The sequence below is a fragment of the Eubalaena glacialis genome, chromosome 6 (assembly GCF_028564815.1).
Source record: "Eubalaena glacialis isolate mEubGla1 chromosome 6, mEubGla1.1.hap2.+ XY, whole genome shotgun sequence".
In the NCBI taxonomy this organism is placed as follows: domain Eukaryota; kingdom Metazoa; phylum Chordata; class Mammalia; order Artiodactyla; family Balaenidae; genus Eubalaena; species Eubalaena glacialis.
The window spans coordinates 120,173,875-120,191,490 of record NC_083721.1 but is presented as its reverse complement, the minus strand read 5'-3'; the positions used below and the strand labels follow the sequence as shown (position 1 = coordinate 120,191,490).

At 37.0% G+C, this 17,616-nt stretch overlaps 1 protein-coding gene across 1 annotated transcript in view; it reads left to right on the top strand.

The window, feature by feature from the left end:
- The first annotated feature begins 1,324 nt into the window (after positions 1–1,324).
- Positions 1,325–17,616, top strand: part of CPB1 (carboxypeptidase B1) — a 39,260-nt gene continuing 22,968 nt past the window's right edge. Inside the window, exons 1-3 of the mRNA XM_061193565.1 lie at positions 1,325–1,395; positions 1,503–1,578; positions 8,828–8,952. Of these exons, the coding sequence (XP_061049548.1) occupies positions 1,325–1,395; positions 1,503–1,578; positions 8,828–8,952 (272 nt within the window). The remainder of the gene's footprint in view (positions 1,396–1,502; positions 1,579–8,827; positions 8,953–17,616) is intronic.

Genomic DNA, 17,616 nt, shown 5'->3' with positions numbered 1-17,616 from the left:
CAAATGAATTTGACAGAGACACCGACTGTAATTCAATGGGGAAAGAAAAGCCTTCTCAACAAATAGTACTGGATCTACTGGATACCCATGTTTTTTTAAATGTGTTGATCTGTAACTTACATTGTGCACAATGACCTAAACTACAAAGCTCCCATAAGAAAACATAGGCAAATATGTTTGAGGCCTTGGGATAGTCAAAGACTTCTTGGGAAAAAATGTAAAAGACCCAAATTATAAAAGAAAAACAATAATAAAAAGGCAAACAATTAACTTCTTTTAAAAGGCAAAAGACTTGAATAGATGCTTCACAAAAGAGGACTTACAAATGGCCAAAAAATTCATGACAAGATGTTCAATGTCATTGGCATCAGGGAAATATGAATTAAAACCACAATTAGATACCACTGCACACTCACTAAAATTACCAAAATTAAAGACTATAACACCAAAATGTTAGAGAGAATGCAGAGCAACTGGATACTGGGGGAAGCTTAAAATGATACAACCACTGTGGAAAAATGTTTGGCAGAATCTTAATAGTGTGAAACCCTCCCTACATTATTATTTAGCAATTCCATTCTTATATTTACCTCCCTCCAAAAAGAAAACATACATCTACAAAAGGTCTTGTATACAAGGTTTATTGCAGCTTTATTCATGATAACACAAAATTGGAAACAATACAAATATCCACCAACAGGAAAATAAACTGTGGTATATAATAAAATACCACTCGTTAATAAAAAGGAACAAACCAATAATACAAACAAAACACTAATAAATCTCAAAAATGTTATCTCCAATGAAAGAAGCCAGACACAAAGAAATATATACCATATGACCTCATTTATATAAAGTTTTAGCACAGACAAAATTAACGCATGAAGCTAGAAATGGGAATAGTGGTTGCCTGAGGGGAGTACAGAAATAGACTGGAAAAATGCTCAAAGGAACTTCTTAGGCTGATGAAAATGTTCTACACCTTGACTGGGATGTCAAATTCTATAGAATTTGTTCTATATAATTCTCAAATCAAAAAAATGTTAGAGGCTACAAAATAGATTTTATTTAAAACTCCTTTACCTCCAGACTATTCTAGGTCTGACATCCAAATCAGACAGGCTGAACTTCAGATTATTTGCTCTGTTTCCACAGGTGTTAAGAGAGATATACTCGCAGACCTTACACAGCTACCAGGGCAACAATGCCAGGAAAACCTTTAATCAAGATCTGATAGTCTCTATTTGCAATCAGGAGAAGAAAACAAAGAACACCCCGGATTATAAAAGCAGGTGAAACCCACCAAAAGACCTAATCAGGCACAATGTTGGCGTTCTTGATTCTCGTGACTGTGACCCTAGCATCTGCTCACCATTCTGGTGAGCACTTTGAAGGGTAAGTGACTGACACCTTAAATGAGCAAGCCCTTCCTTGTTAGCCAAAAAATTTGAACACATTACCCAATTTTAAATTTTCTCTTTCTTCTGTATCTCACCATTCAGTGAGAAGGTGTTCCGTGTCAGTGTTGAAGATGAAAATGACATCGACTTACTCCGTGAGTTGGCCAGCATCAGTCAGGTAAATAACAATTCTATGCTATAGGGTTTCCTTCACACTTATTTTAAAATCTTAGATTATACTATGATTCCATCAAAGGAAGAATGTCATGAAATATTAACTATAGCACTTTTGTAGCAAGAAATAAAAACTTGAAAAACATTTAGTGCCCCCATGCCTTCTTTTTCTGCCTAAATTAGATTGCCATAAGCCCTATAGTATTATAAATCCAGGGTAACTTTTTAAAGAGCTGCCAGAGCATGACAACTGAATGAGCTGAAACTGCTGCAAAGGTCATAGAACATCTAATGTACAGTAACTTCCCTTCTAAGGCAAAAGAGAAAAATGATCAGCTTGGATATTACAGAAAAACTGGGCTTTTGTCCAACTTGATATTCATTTCCACATCCCATGTATCATCTGTTCTCTTTGATTTTCTTTCATTCCAAATCAAACAGCTTGAGTTTTCATGACCTTGATTCAGGCCCTCTTAATGATATGGCATGAATGGGGTAAAGAAGGTAAAAAGCCAGGAGTGATTTTCATACTTTTACTTTCAAGAAACCAAAATCTCTAGGCTACTTTATTTTTAAAAATCCACTGTATATGGGATGAAAACTGACAGTTTTAATTATATATATATAGTGTGTCAGGAAGCTATTGCTGACCACAATAGTTTACTTGATCCAATGCTGCCTTTTCATGAATATAGAAACCAAAATATTCTACTAGCTCCTAAGTATCTATCTATCCATCCATCCATCTATCTTTCTATAGTTATCTTTTTAGCTTTTAAGGTGTGGAGGAAAAAAGAAGGTAAAGAGTGTCATAATCTGAAACAGATTCAGAAGGTTAGAATTGAAAGAGAATATAAAGTCATCTATTGCAGCCTTCCACTCAAATTTGAACTTCCTCAGTGGAAACAGCATCCCTGGTTACTAGCCCTGATAAAAACTGTTTATTTCCAAGGATAGTAGGAATACTGCTTTTTCAAGGTAGCAAATTTGCCTTACAAATCATTTTAATCGTCATACTGAGCTGAAAGCTACCTTCTCTATCTTTGACCCATTGGACCTAGCTAAGTCAAATACTGTCTCACTTCTAAGATTTATCTTTTCCAGGCCTTCCATCATTTCTCTTAGCACTGGTTTACAGACACTTGATCATTCTGGTCACCTCTGAATATAGCTCAATCTTTCTGTCTATATTTCTTTTTTAAAATGTAGCTCTCAGAATTGACAATGGACTTCCAGGTGTGCTCTGATTAATACATACTGTAGAACCATTGCCTGCTTTCATTTGTAAAGCAGACACTTATTAATGGGGCCTAAGATTCTTTTTAGCATCTTGAACAGTTAGAATGCTCTTAGCTTATAGTAAACCTATTGCCAATCAAAACTATTAGGCTATTTTTTTCTCACATGAATCACCCTCAAGCAAGGTATTCTTCCTTCTGTAATTGCCTAATTAATTTTTTAACCTAAATGCAGGATTTTAGATTTACTCTGTTAAAAATTATCTTGATAGCATATTGAGACAGTTTTAAAAATTAATTCACTCATCCAAATAACTCTTCGCCCTAACTTTGTATCACCAGCAAGTTTGATAAACATGCCTTCTTGACTTTTATCTTTGTCACTGATAAAGAAAAAACATTAAGGAAGTCAGGGGTCAGCACAGAATTAGAGGCACCCTTCATGGTTCATTCATTTAATACCTATTTATCATGAGGCTCCAATATGCCAGACACAGTGTTAAGTAAGCACTGAAAGTGGTTCATTAACCAACTCTCCTTGGATGAGTTTGCTCTACTACCCAAGTTACTGTGGTGTTACCTACAGCTAACACTGTGCTTTCCAGCTTGTAAAGAAGAATATAAATGCAGAGACTTGGTCAAATGCTTTGCTAAGATCCAGATTCAGCATTCTATCAGGCTAGTGGTCTCTTTCAGTAATAACATGAAGTTAATTGGGCTTGACTTTTATTCTTGCTTTAAACCGTGCTGGCTCCCAAGGATCATGGCTTCCTTTTCTGAATATTCGCAGTCCATCTGCTTCCAGTTTACTTTGCCAGTATCCATGCCAGGCCCCTGGAGCTCCCACTTCTGGGATTCACGTGTCTTCCTGTTCACGAAATCCAAGACGTGCCCCCTCCACTCCTCAGTGATCCCTTCAAGCTCTGATTCCTCCAAGATTGCTGGGAAAGTTCTGCAATCACATCCTCAGTATTTTTTTAGTTACCTAAAATTCAGCATTTTCTGGTGGTCAAGAGCAGAGAATCTGGGCTCAGACTTCCTGGGTTTGATTCCTGGCTCCACCACTTGCTAGCTGGACCTTGGATGCCTCTCTGGGTCTCAACTTTCTCATTTGTCAAATAAGGAGAATAAGAGCATTTACCTTACAGGATTGTTGTGAGATTTAAAAGAATTAATATAAGTAAAGCACTTAGAAAGAACTTATATAGTAAAAACTATGTAAGCATTTGTTATTATTACTGTCATTAGATCCAGGATTTTGAATGCAATTTGCATTACCAGACTAATCCCCTCTCTCCTTATCTATCCTGGGCCTCAATGTTCTCTTTCCAAAGAAGGTTTTTCTGCTAAAATCATAATATTTGAAAATTTCTTTACTTATGGTAATTTCATCTCTCAGTAGAAGTAGAAAAAACAAGAGATAGTATAACTCCTTAGAAAAGACAAAAGCCAAACAAGAGTTCAATCTGGCTACTTCCTCTCTTCCAGCTGCAAACATTATACCTTAGCTCCAAGCAGTGAGACTGCGTGTTTCTTCTTTATTCATTTTATTTCCAACATGATTGAAAAAGAGATTTTTAATCAACAGATGAATGGATAAAGAAGGTGTGGCACATATATACAATGGAATATTACTCAGCCATAAAAAGAAACGAAATTGAGTTATTTGTAGTGAGGTGGATGGACCTAGAGTCTGTCATACACAGTGAAGTAAGTCAGAAAGAAACAAATACCATATGCTAACACATATATATGGAATCTAAAAAAAAAATAATGGTTGTGAAGAACTAGGGGCGGGACAGGAATAAAGATGCAGAGGTAGAGAATGGACTTGAGGACATGGGGAGGGGGAAGGGTAAGCTGGGACGAAGTGAGAGAGTGGCATGGACATATATACACTACCAAATGTAAAATAGATAGATAGTGGGAAGCAGCCACATAGCACAGGGAGATCAGCTCGGTGCTTTGTGACCACCTAGAGGGCTGGGATAGGGAGGGTGGGAGGGAAATGCAAGAGGGAGGACATATGGGGATATATGTATATGTATAGCTGATTCACTTTGTTATAAAGCAGAAACTAACACACCATTGTAAAGCAATTATACTCCAATAAAGATGTTAAAAAAAAAGAGAGATTTTTACTCTCCTTAGCAATCTTGCAAGTGCAGCATATTCTGGACTGTAGCCTTCCTGATAAGATCATTACAAGGGCATCTAGTCTTTGTATTCATCCTTGGCCATGTGTCCTTCCTCCCTGCTTTTGAACATGTCCTTTTAAAAGTTGAATGTATTGGAGAGACCTGTGACCACAGTGGACTCTAGCAGCCTCCCTCTTTCCATGTGTAATTGTATAGTAAGGGTTTTATTTTATCTCCTTGCTCCTTTATTGGAGATATTCACCACAAAACCTATTCTCTTTTCTCAGTACTTTCTTGAACTCTGTTTCTGTAGTTTCAGGTGCATGCCCAAGATAACTTGGTTACAGTCTTCCAATGTTCCCATCACTTCCATTATGATTGTAAGCTTCTCCCTGCTGTCTGGAACTAGGCCTAGAGTAGAAGTCATTTCCTCTTCCAACAAGAAAGGAAAATTCCATCAAGATAAATGAAGAGTCTATAATATGCTCAACTCATAGTCAAACGTAACGTGAAGAAACAAATTTGTGTAAATATGTGAAGAACCAAAATTCCCCACACAAATATTTATTCTTTTATGAATCCTTCTTATTCCCAAAAGAATTTAAGGTGAATACACTACTTGCTTTTGTGCTGGTTTTGTAATATATTTTAGGAAGGACTCTTTAAGTATTAGCCAGCTGGCTGATTAAGTTGACATTCCCACAGTGGTATCACTTAAAGATATTCCTTTATCTTCCAACAAATGGTTCTTTGTCACTCAGGTTCCTGGATTTATAATTTTATAACCTCAGTTTTATAACTCCTTTACATATAATAATTCAATTTCCCATATCTCATATCACATATTTTACTCCACTTCCATATTTTAAACATAGATCTCATTCACAAAGTGTTGGTAATTACCGAAATTTATATTTATCTCCCTGTACCGATATTTTAAGTTTATTATTTGTAACCATACTTAATGCATTGTAAACATCTATAAGCCTATAATGTTGCTCCTGATTTTTGGCTCCGTTTCTCCTAAGAACTGGAGACTAACTCCAGGTTACTAAGTCTGCATCATATTTGCAGGACTCCATAGTGCTGGATGTTGGTATGTTTGCTGGCCAATTTTCTCCTTGTCAAACTGGAGTTTTTACAGGACCTCAGGTTAGGTCTGCAAGTCTTCTGTCAAACATGCTTAAGAGATTTCTATACCCCATTTAAAAATATATATATATTTTCTTAAATGGGGTTCAGAAATTATATATATATATATTTCTCCCAATATTTGGCAGAGCCGGGACAAACGTTTGCACAAGAGGTTAGAAGATTAGGGAAGGCAACTTTCAACTTAATATCAGAAGGAAAACCATCCAAAAGGCAATTAGGCTGTTCTGAAGTAGTACTAGATATACTCAAGATTGTATTAGAACCAACATCAAGGATATTGTGCAGGTATTTGTTACTCTAAGTGGGAAGCTAGCATCTTAATGTAGGTTCTTCCAGAGCAGACCCTTAGACAAAGATTCAAGGGCAAAGATTTCATTTGGAAAGTATAGGGAGCCTGGGTAGACAAGTGAGGAGTGATACAGAGAAGGGAGGGCAGCAAACAAAAGGGGCACTATTAAGCCAGCTACCACAGAGGATGACTAGAGCTTAATCCTACAGAGAAATTCCAGGAAAGGGTGCAAACCACATGCATCAAAATTATCCCACCTGAGAAATGACAGAATTGGAATATTTAGACATCAACTTGCTAGGGTCATTGGTTAAGCACTTCTCTGGAAAGAGTTATTTCTTTGGCACCTCCTGCCTGCTGCGAGCTGTTAGGCTTTTTCCAGTTTGGGGGAGTTTTCAAGCACAGAAATGCAGATCTTGGCAGTGGGGAGTCTCCTGAGCACGCTAAAAGGCCCCAGTGTTAGGTATGAGTGGGGCGCTGTCAAGTTGCCTACAGATGCTTGGAGGACTTTATGTGCTTTACCAATTCTAAACCTCTGTGTCTATAATAAAGATACACCTCCCTCTCCCATCCCACCATGGAATGACAGGCATTTATTAAGAACACAAATTCAGAGTTAACTTTTAAACATATGCTTTCTCCTATAATGTGCTTGTCTTCATGGCCCTTCTCTTCACAATGCTGGCTAACTAGAATTCATCACCCGCCCTTGCTTTCTCTGTCTTTATCATGATAAGCCTTTATACTTCCTCCACTACCTTTTTTTTTTTTTTTAATATTTATCTATTTATTTATTTGGCTGTGTTGCGTCTTAGTTGTGGCACGCAGGATCTTCGTTGCGCTCACGGGCTCTTTCCTGCAGCGCGCGGGCTTCTCTCTAGCTGAGGTGTGCGGGCTTCTAGAGCACGCAGGCTTAGTTGCCCCTTGGCATGTGGGATCTTAGTTCCCCGACCAGGGATTGAACCCGCGTGCCCTGCATTGGCAGGCGGATTCTTAACCACTGGACCACCAGGGAAGTCCCCCTCCACTATCTTTTAACCTCTCACCTTTATCCTCTCATCTTTGACTCAATAGATCACATTCTGCAGCCAATCCTTGTCAAATTATCAGTACTCTCTCTTTTCAATACCTTAGTGACAACCATGCTCACACTATTTCTTCTGGAATCCCGCCTCTGTGTAATCCTAATGTCCCTGCCTCCCATTCCCCTGACCTTCCCTATGACCCTGACTCATGATTCAGTACCCTCTAGACATCTACAGAGGTTTGAAGATTACCAGGACAGGATATAGGCACCTGGATTCTCCACAGGTATATCTAAAATTGAGTCATCTTATTATCTTACATCATCAGTTTCTATTTAACAACCTCTAAGTCTGCCCAAACTCCCTTCTAAGTTCCAAAGCAATGGTCCTAAATACCACCACCTGTCACATCTCCATCCTGAGACTAGCTCATAAATATCTAAACAGGTATTGAGTGAGACACAGGGCAGAGAAAGATCCAATGTCAGGGTCACCTCAGGTTTCTAGGCCTTTACTCAGCTCAAGCAAAGAACAGAAAAACAGAGACCTGTGAGAGGCAGAATGTCATTGGTTAATATTTTCCCAAGGAGAAAGGAGATCTGAAACCACACATCCACAAAGAAAAACATTAGAATTATCAAATATGTCATCCTACTTTTGTGCACAATTTCCTCTAAAATCTCCCCATGTTTGATTTGCTCACTAGTGTATTCCTGGTCTCAGGCACAGACCCTAGCACATAGTAGGTCCTCAGTAATAGTTGATGAATAATTGAACAAATGAAAATGTCAGCACATTATTGGATCCTCAAGAATATTTTGTTTCTGGCCATGGTGCCAACATGACCACTGTGGAAAGATACATTTTTCCTCCCTGATGGATCCTCCACAGGTCAGGGATGTTCTTGGTTCCACACATTACTATGACTTGTATAGCACTGAGTTCCATGATAAACTCATAAAATGAGTCCATTAAAAAGTAAGAGAAAGCTCAATTTCTCACTTTTAAATTTTGTGGCTCCAATTAATTCAGCATCATTCATTCAGCACATACATCCATTACCACAAACATTGCTATCACAATAAGCAACTGTTCTAGAAAATCAATAAATAGAAGAGAGCAGTTATAGAATACTGCAATTAACTAACATTATGGGAGATAATTATACGCTCTTCATGCTTGTTCATAATCAATTAATGCTATGTATGTATGTGTAAACACTTTTAGTGACATCTAACTGCTTGGTCCCAACTCTTATTCATTCAAAGGAGAGATTTTTAAGAGATTTCATGGATAATTTGAGTCTGAAAATAACTCATTGGAGTACAGCAATAGTGTGCTTGCTGGTGATAACTCACCCACTGAATTATAGGTGTCCAGTACAATATACATCTTATTCCTTATTCAGATTGACTTCTGGAAACCAGATTCTGTCACACAAATCAAACCTCACAGTACAGTTGACTTCCGTGTTAAAGCAGAAGATATTTTCACTGTGGAAGACTTTCTGAAGCAGAATGAACTACAATATGAGTAAGTTTATGTTTTATAGTTATGAAAATTCTCTCTCATGTATGCTCTCATCCTGGTCTCCAAAAAAACCTGGGAAGATAAAAATAAGACCAAGACAATGGCTTCCCCAGGGCCCCACAAATAGGTCATGGCAGAGCTGGCCCTGAATTCCAAGTCTTAAGATGTCAAGTCTGGTAGATTTTGTGTTTAGTTATTGCTCTAATAAAAACAAGTTTGACTCTTGAATCCCAACTCTTTAGCCAGATATTTGACCTGCTACTGGTTTACAAGTGATATATAGACTAAAGGCCAAACCAGTGGATATTCTATTATCAGCCCGACACAGTTTTAGTCCCAAATCATATCAAGTCTTCTTGCCAGATAATCACCAGACCTATTGTGAGCCATGAGGGTTCTTCATGCTCCTTTAGATTAAGGACCAGACTAGAGTCAGACTGAGTGGTCCTTCTGTCCTTTTTCCTCCCAAAGTCCCCAACTATCTCTAATGATAGGAGAAGGCATGGAGAGAAGGACTGAAAGAAAGGAAAGTGGTTCCCCAAAGGCCTAGAGGAGAGTTGGCTAAGCTGATCACTCCATGAATCTTCCCCAAATACCACACTGATCCATCTAAGCCTTTTAAGATGAGAATGTCCTCTAAGTGGAGACAGCTGTCCATCTGTTGATCCAACAAATAGATAGTGAGCATCTACATATAACAAATGCTGAAAAAACAGATAGGGCCCATCCCCTTCACAGGAAAATGAACAAAGAATGGCAATATGTGTAACAGATGTCAAGAAGAGTGAAGAGCTGGAATTGCAGGGGAATAGATCAAGTCTAGGGATCACGGAGGGCCACACTAGGAAAGGAGGCTTCAGCTGAGAACTAAAAGACGAGGAGTTAGCCAAACAAAGACAATGAAAAATCATACTCTAGGTAGAGAACAGACTATATGTTAAGGCTTAGAACTTCCCTCAATCTGCATTTGAGGGAAGGAGGAAATGAGGTCTTTAGTCTAAAGCAGAGTTTTTCCTCCAGAGAGTGGATCATCAAGGAGCAAAGAGACAGTCTCACACTCCAGTCTTGAACATTCAAATGTTTATCCAACAGTCCTCTACCACAAGCTCAAGTCTCCATTATATTTTGAGAAACTGTGACCTACATAATTTTAACAGAAATTTTCTCTTATTTTTCACATCCTAAAACTATAGAATAGTATTTATGCTAGTAAAGATATCAGAATTTTCACCTATAAAATCTGCATCTCCATTAGGAGAAGTGGTACAACATAATGCAACAAGCAAATGCCTTGGGAAAAAACAGACAAGGCTTAAATCCTGACTCTGCAACTTCCTGGCTGTCTGACCTTGGATAATTTGCTTAACCTTTCTGAGCTTCAGTTCCCTTGTCTTTATAAGGAAAGGATCCTTCTAACCGTATCTTCATAAAGTGAAGATATATATAATGCCACTCTCAAAGGGCTGTTGTGAAAATGAAATAAAACAAGATGTAAATAAATTGCAACTGATAGTTTTATTGCTGTGAATGCTGCTATAGTTGACTCTTGTACAAAGAGGTAGATTATACATCTTTTAAAGGTCAACAGAAACTTGTTTAACCCCATTATCATGCTTCACACAGCTTAGCTATCTGCTTCTGCCTGAGGGAAGTGTCAAAATGTGACCTTAAGTAAGAATTGACTGTCTTTTTAAAACAAAGATATAATACAGTAAGTTTCAAAATGTGATTAAGATTCACGTCTGTGATATTTTGCTTTTTATTACACTAGGAAGGACTTCTAAAATCCTAGCCTATAGGAGCCCTTAATAATATTCAAAAAGATGAGTTTCCTTATAATTCTTTAAGAAAAACAGGAGGAAGATCAGTGACCATAAGCTAACCCTAGCCACCTGAATTGACATCCTAATTCTACTCAGATCACAAAGTAGTAAAACGGCTTCTAATCAGGTAACAATCTCCTTTTACCAGGAGGAAAATTCATGTCTTTTTTTAATGGGTAAACCTTTAGGGAACTGTGTATGAATGCTGTCTCACGTAGAATATAGGATGCTCCCTGAAGGCTAAGATCTTGTTAATTTTTGCTTAGCACATTTGTGGCATATAATTTTCTAAATATTAAGTAATAATAACTCCCTAGAAATCCTGGAGCAGCACACCAGCAATATCCTTGCCGGGGCTGCAAGCAGTCCCTGTGCATCCCATTATTACCTCATGTGGTAAGTAATATGTATTTAGATGGTTTCCTGCTGGCAAGAATTTGCAGTTGTTTTTCTATGTAACAGGAACCATCTACTGTACAAGTTCTACCAAAATAGCTTTTCAGATTTTTCAGTGGTTCCAACCCTCTTCACTAAGACTTTCATCATTTGGTAGTTTTAATCAGATTCTGAATTACCATGGGAAAAAATTAAAAATGTGTGCACCAAGAAAAATAACTATTTTTTTAATAGATCTTTATTGGAGTGTAATTGCTTCACAATACTTCGTTAGTTTCTGTTGTACAACAAAGTGAATCAGCCAGATGCATAAATATATCTCCATATCCCCTCCATCTTGAGCCTCCCTCCCACCCTCCCTATCTCACCCCTCTAGGTGGTCACAAAGCACCAAGCTGATCTCCCTGTGCTATGTGGCTGCTTCCCACTAGCTATCCATTTTACATTTGGTAGTGTATGTATGTCCATGCCACTCAAACTTCGCCCCAGCTTCCCCCGCCACCCCATGTCCACAAGTCCATTATCTAAGTCTATGTCTTTATTCTGCCCTGCCACTAGGTTCATCAGTACCATTTTTTTTTTTTTTAGATTCCATATACATGTGTTAGCATACGGTATTTGTTTTTCTCTTTCTGACTTACTTCACTCTGTATGACAGACTCTAGGTCTATCCACCTCACTACAAATAACTCAGTTTTGTTTCTTTTTATGGCTGAGTAATATTCCATTGTATATATGTGCCACATCTTCTTTAACCATTCATCTGTCGATGGATACTTAGGTTGCTTCCATGCCCTGGCTATTGTAAATAGTGCTGCAATGAACATTAGGGTCCATGTGTCTTTTTGAATTATGGTTTTCTCTGCATATATGCCCAGTAGTGGGATTGCTGGGTCATATGGTAATTCTATTTTTAGTTTTTTAAGGAACCTCCATACTGTTCTCCATAGTGATTGTATCAATTTACATTCCCACCAACAGTGCAAGAGGGTTCCCTTTTCACCACACCCTTTCCACCATTTATTGTTTCTAGATTTTTTTATAATGGCCATTCTGACTGGTGTGAGGTGATACCTCACTGTAGTTTTGATTTGCATTTCTCTAATAATTAGTGATGTTGAGCATCTTTTCATGTGCTTCTTGGCCATCTGTATGTCTTCTTCGGTGAAATGTCTATTTAGGTCTTCCACCCATTTTTTAATTGGATTTTTTGTTTTTTTGATATTCAGCTCCATGAGCTGTTTGTATATTTTGGAGATTAATCCCTTGTCTGTTGTTTCATTTGCAAGTATTTTCTCCCGTTCTGAGGGTTGTCTTTTCATCTTGTTTATGGTTTCCTTTGCTGTGCAAAAGCTTTGAAGTTTCATTAGGTCCCATTTGTTTATTTTGGTTTTTATTTCCATTACTCTAGGAGGTGAGTCAAAAAAGATCTTGCTGTGGTTTATGTCAAAGAGTGTTCTACCTATGTTTTCCTCTAAGAGTTTTATAGTGTCTGGTCTTATATTTATGTCGTTAATCCGTTTTGAGTTTATTTTTGTGTATGGTGTTAGGGAGTGTTCTAATTTCATTCTTTTACATGTAGCTGTCCAGTTTTCTCAGCACCACTTATTAAAGAGGCTGTATTTCCTCCATTGTATATTCTTGCCTCCTTTGTCATAAATTAGGTGACCATATGTGCGTGGGTTTATCTCTGGGCTTTCTATCCTGTTCCATTGATCTATGTTTCTGTTTTTGTGCCAGTACCATACTGTCTTGATTACTGTAGCTTTGTAGTATAGTTTGAAGTCGGGGAGCCTGATTCCCCCAGCTCTGTTTTTATCCCTCAATACTGCTTTGGTTATTCGGGGTCATTTGTGTTTCCATACAAATTGTAAAATTTTTTGTTCTAATTCTGTGAAGAATGCCTTTGGTAGTTTGATAGGGAATGCATTGAATCTGTAGATTTCTTTGGGTACTATAGTCATTTTCACAATGTTAATTCTTCCTATCCAAGAACATGGTATATTTCTCCATCTGTTTATGTCATCTTTAATTTCTTTCATCAGTGTTTTATAGTTTTCTGAGTACAAGTCTTTAGCCTCCTTAGGTAGGTTTATTCCTAGGTATTTTATTCTTTATGTTGTAATGGTAAATGGGATTGTTTCCCTAATTTCTCTTTCTGATTTTTCGTTGTTACTGTATAGGAAGGCCAGAGATTTCTGTGCATTAATTTTGTATCTTGCAACCTTACCAAATTCACTGATTAGTTCTAGTAGTTTTCTGGTGGCATCTTTAGGATTTTCTATGTATAGTATCATGTCGTCTGCAAACAGTGACGGTTTTACTTCTTCCTTTCCAATTTGTATCCCTTTTATTTCTTCTTTCTTCTCTGATTGCTGTGACTAGGACTTCCAAAACTATGTTGGCAGCAAGAGTGAACAACCTTGTCTTCTTCCTGATCTTAGTGGAAATGCTTTCAGTTTTTCACCACTGAGTATGATATTTGCTGTGGGTGTGTCATATATGGCCTTTATTATATTGAGGTAGGTTCCCTCTATGACCATTTTCTGAAGAGTTTTTAACATAAATGGGTGTTGAATTTTGTCAAAAGCTTTTTCTGCATCTATTGAGATATCATATGGTTTTTATCCTTCAATTTGTTAATATGGTGTATCACATTGATTGATTTGCATATATTGAAGAATCCCTGCATCCCTGGGATAAATCCCACTTGATCATGGTGTATGATCCTTTTAATGTGTTGTTGGATTCTGTTTGCTAGTATTTTGTTGAGGATTTTTGCATCTATGTTCATCAGTGATATTGTTCTATAGTTTTCTTTTTTTGTGACACCTTTCTGGTTTTGGTATCAGGGTGATGGTGGCTTCATAGAATGAATTTGAGAGTGTTCCTCCTTCTGCAATTTTTTGGAAGAGTTTGAGAAGGATGGGTGTTAGCTCTTCTCTAAATGTTTGATAGAATTTGCCTGTGAAGCCATCTGGCCCTGGACTTTTGTTTGTTGGAAGATTTTTAATTACACTTTCAATTTCATTACTTGTGATAGGTGTGTTTATATTTTCTAATTCTTCCTGGTTCAGTCTTGGAAAATTGTACCTTTCCAAGAATTTGTCCATTTCTTCATGGTTGTCCATTTTATTGGCATATAGTTGTTTGTAGTAGTCTCTTATAATCCTTTGTATTTCTGTGGTGTCAGTTGTGATTTGTCCTTTATCATTTCTAATTTTATTGATTTGCATCCTCTCCCTTTTTTTCTTGATGAGTCTGGCTAAGGGTTTATCAATTTTGTTTATCTTCTCAAAGAACCAACTTTTAGTTTTATTGATCTTTGCTATTGTTTCCTTCATTTCTATTTCATTTATTTCTGCTCCGATCTTTATGATTTCTTTCCTTCTACTGACATTGGTTTTCTTTGTTCTTCTTTCTCTAGCTGCTTTAGGTGTAGGGTTAGATTGTTTATTTGAGATTTTTCTTGTTTCTTGAGGTGAGATTGAATTGCTATAAACTTCCCTCTTAGAACTGCTTTTGCTGCATCCCATAGGTTTTGGGTCATTGTGTTTTTGTTGCCATTTGTTTCTATGTATTTTTTTTCTTCTTTGATTTCTTCAGTGATCTTTTGGTTATTTAGTAGTGCACTGTTCAGCCTCCATGTACTTGTGGTTTTTACAGGTTTTTTCCTGTAATTGATTTCCAGTCTCATAGCATTGTGGTCAGAAAAGATGCTTGACATGATTTCAATTTTCTTAAGTTTTCTGAGGCTTGATTTGTGAACTAAGATGCGATCTATCCTGGAGAATGTTCCATGTGCACTTGAGAAGAAACTGTATTCTGCCACTTTCAGGTGGAATGTTCTATAAATATCAATTAAATCTATCTGGTCTACTGTGTCATTTAAAGCTTGTGTTTCCTTATTTATTTTCTATTTGGATGATCTGTCAATTGGTGTAAGTGGGGTGTTAAAGTCCCCTACTTTTATTGTGTTACTGTCGATTTCCCATTTCATGGTTGTTAGCATTTGCCTTATGTATTGAGATGCTCCTATGTTGGATGCATAAACATTTATAATTGTTATATCTTCTTCTTGGATTGATCCCTTGATCATTATGTAGTGTCCTTCCTTATTTCTTGTAACAGCCTTTATTTTAAAGTCTATTTCATCCGATATGAGTATTGCTACTCCAGCTTTCTTTTGATTTCCATTTGCATGGAATATCTTTTTCCATCCCTTCACTTTCAGTCTGTATGTGTCCCTAGGTTTGAAGTGGGTCTCTTGTAGACAGCATATATATGGGTCTTGTTTCTGTATCATTCAGCCAGTCTGTGTCTTTTGGTTGGGGCATTTAATCCATTTACATTCAAGGTTATTATTATTACTTTTTTCTTTTCACACACACACACTGTATTTTATTTTTACAAGAGATAAACTGACACCAAGCATTGTAAATGGATGACCACAACAAAAGCAACAATGATTGCAATTACCAAACACGAAACACACTCATACTATGTCATAATATTGACATTCAGTCCAGTAATCCTCCACTGTAACAGCTCCTTTAGTTTGCAGTGAAAATTGATTTGTATATTTTTTTGCCTCTGAGTCCTTGTGGGATTTTTTTTTTTTTTGTATTCAAACAGAAAGTCACAAAAATTATAATCATCCTCATCAGTTCACTCAGTCCCATGTAATTAATTCTTTTCTTATCTTGATCTTTTGTTAGCACTTTTATGAATTCATCAGTTTTCCATTAGAGTTCTGAAAATGCTTATTCATTCAGTTCAGCAGTATAGTCTGTTACCAGAGACCTGTACTTGTCAGAGTCTTTTCCTTGAATTCCTTGAAGATGAAACCCTTTTACAGGAACATTTTTGCAAAAGCATCAGAGTACGCCCAGAACTGTCTGTAAATGACAAAAGACTTAAAAATGACCACGGTTAAAGATTTGATGAAAGTTCATAATAATGCAATTGACAAGGAAATTTAGTTATTTCTGAGATATACATTTTAAAGAAATAACTAGAATTATGACTTATAACATTATACCAGAACATATAAGATTTTTAGAAATTTCATGTAATGTCTGAAACATTTATATTAACATATTTCCATACAAATACCCCAAAGAAAGTTTAGTATTAGTTGTTTTTTTGTTTGTTTGTTTATACTGCAGGTTCTTATTAGTCATCAATTTTATACACATCAGTGTATACATGTCAATCCCAATTGCCCAATTCAGCACACCACCATCCCCCCCGCCCCCGGCGGCTTTCCCCCCTTGGTGTCCATACGTTTGTTCTCTACATCTGTGTCTCAACTTCTGCCCTGCAAACTGGTTCATCTGTATCGAGGTTATTATTGATATGTATGTTCCTATTACCATTTTCTTAATTGTTTTGGGTTTGTTTTTGTGGGTCTTTCCTTCTCTTGTGTTTCCCGCCTAGAGAAGTTTCTTTAGCATTTGTTGTAAAGCTGGTTTGGTGGTGCTGAATTCTCTTAGCTTTTGCTTGTCTGAAAAGCTTTTGATTTCTCTGGTGAATCTGAATGAGATCCTTGCTGAGTAGAGCAATCTTGGTTGTAGGTTCTTCTCTTTCATCACTTTAAGTATATCCTGCTACTCCCTTCTGGCCTGCAGAGTTTCTGCTGAAAAATCAGCTGATAACCTTATGGGGAGTCCTTTGTATGTTATTTTTTGTTTTCCCTTGCTTCTTTTAATATTTTTTCTTTGAATTTAATTTTTGTTAGTTTGATTAATATGTGTCTTGGTGTGTTTCTCCTAGGGTTTATCCTATATGGGATGCTCTGTGCTTCCTGGACTTGAGTGACTATTTCCTTTCCCATGTTAGGGAAGTTTTCCACTATAATCTCTTCTAATGTTCTCTCAGACCCTTTCTTTTTCTCTTCTTCTGGGACCCCTATAATTTGAATGTTGGTGCGTTTAGTGTTGTCCCAGAGGTCTCTGAGATTGTCTTCAACTCTTTTCATTCTTTTTTCTTTGTTCTGTTCCTCAGCAGTTATTTCCACCATTTTGTCTTCCCGCTCACTTATTCGTTCTTCTGCCTCAGTTATTCTGTTATTGATTCCTTCTAGTGTATTTTCCATTTCAGTTATTGTGTTTTTCATCTCTGTTTGTTTGTTCTTTAGTACTTCTAGATCTTTGTTAAACATTTCTTGTATTTTCTCAATCCATGCCTCCATTCTATTTCAGAGATTCTGGATCATCTTTACTATCATTACTCTGAATTCTTTTTCAGGTAGATTGCCTACTTCCTCTTCATTTATTTGGTCTTGTAGATTTTTACCTTGCTCCTTCATCTGTGACATTTTTATTTTGCCGTCTCATTTTTTTTTTCCTTTTTTTTTATAAGTGGGATTGTGTTCCTGTCTTACTGGTTGTTTGACCTGAGGCTTCCAACACTGGAGTTTGTAGGCTGTTGGGTAGAGCTGGGTCTT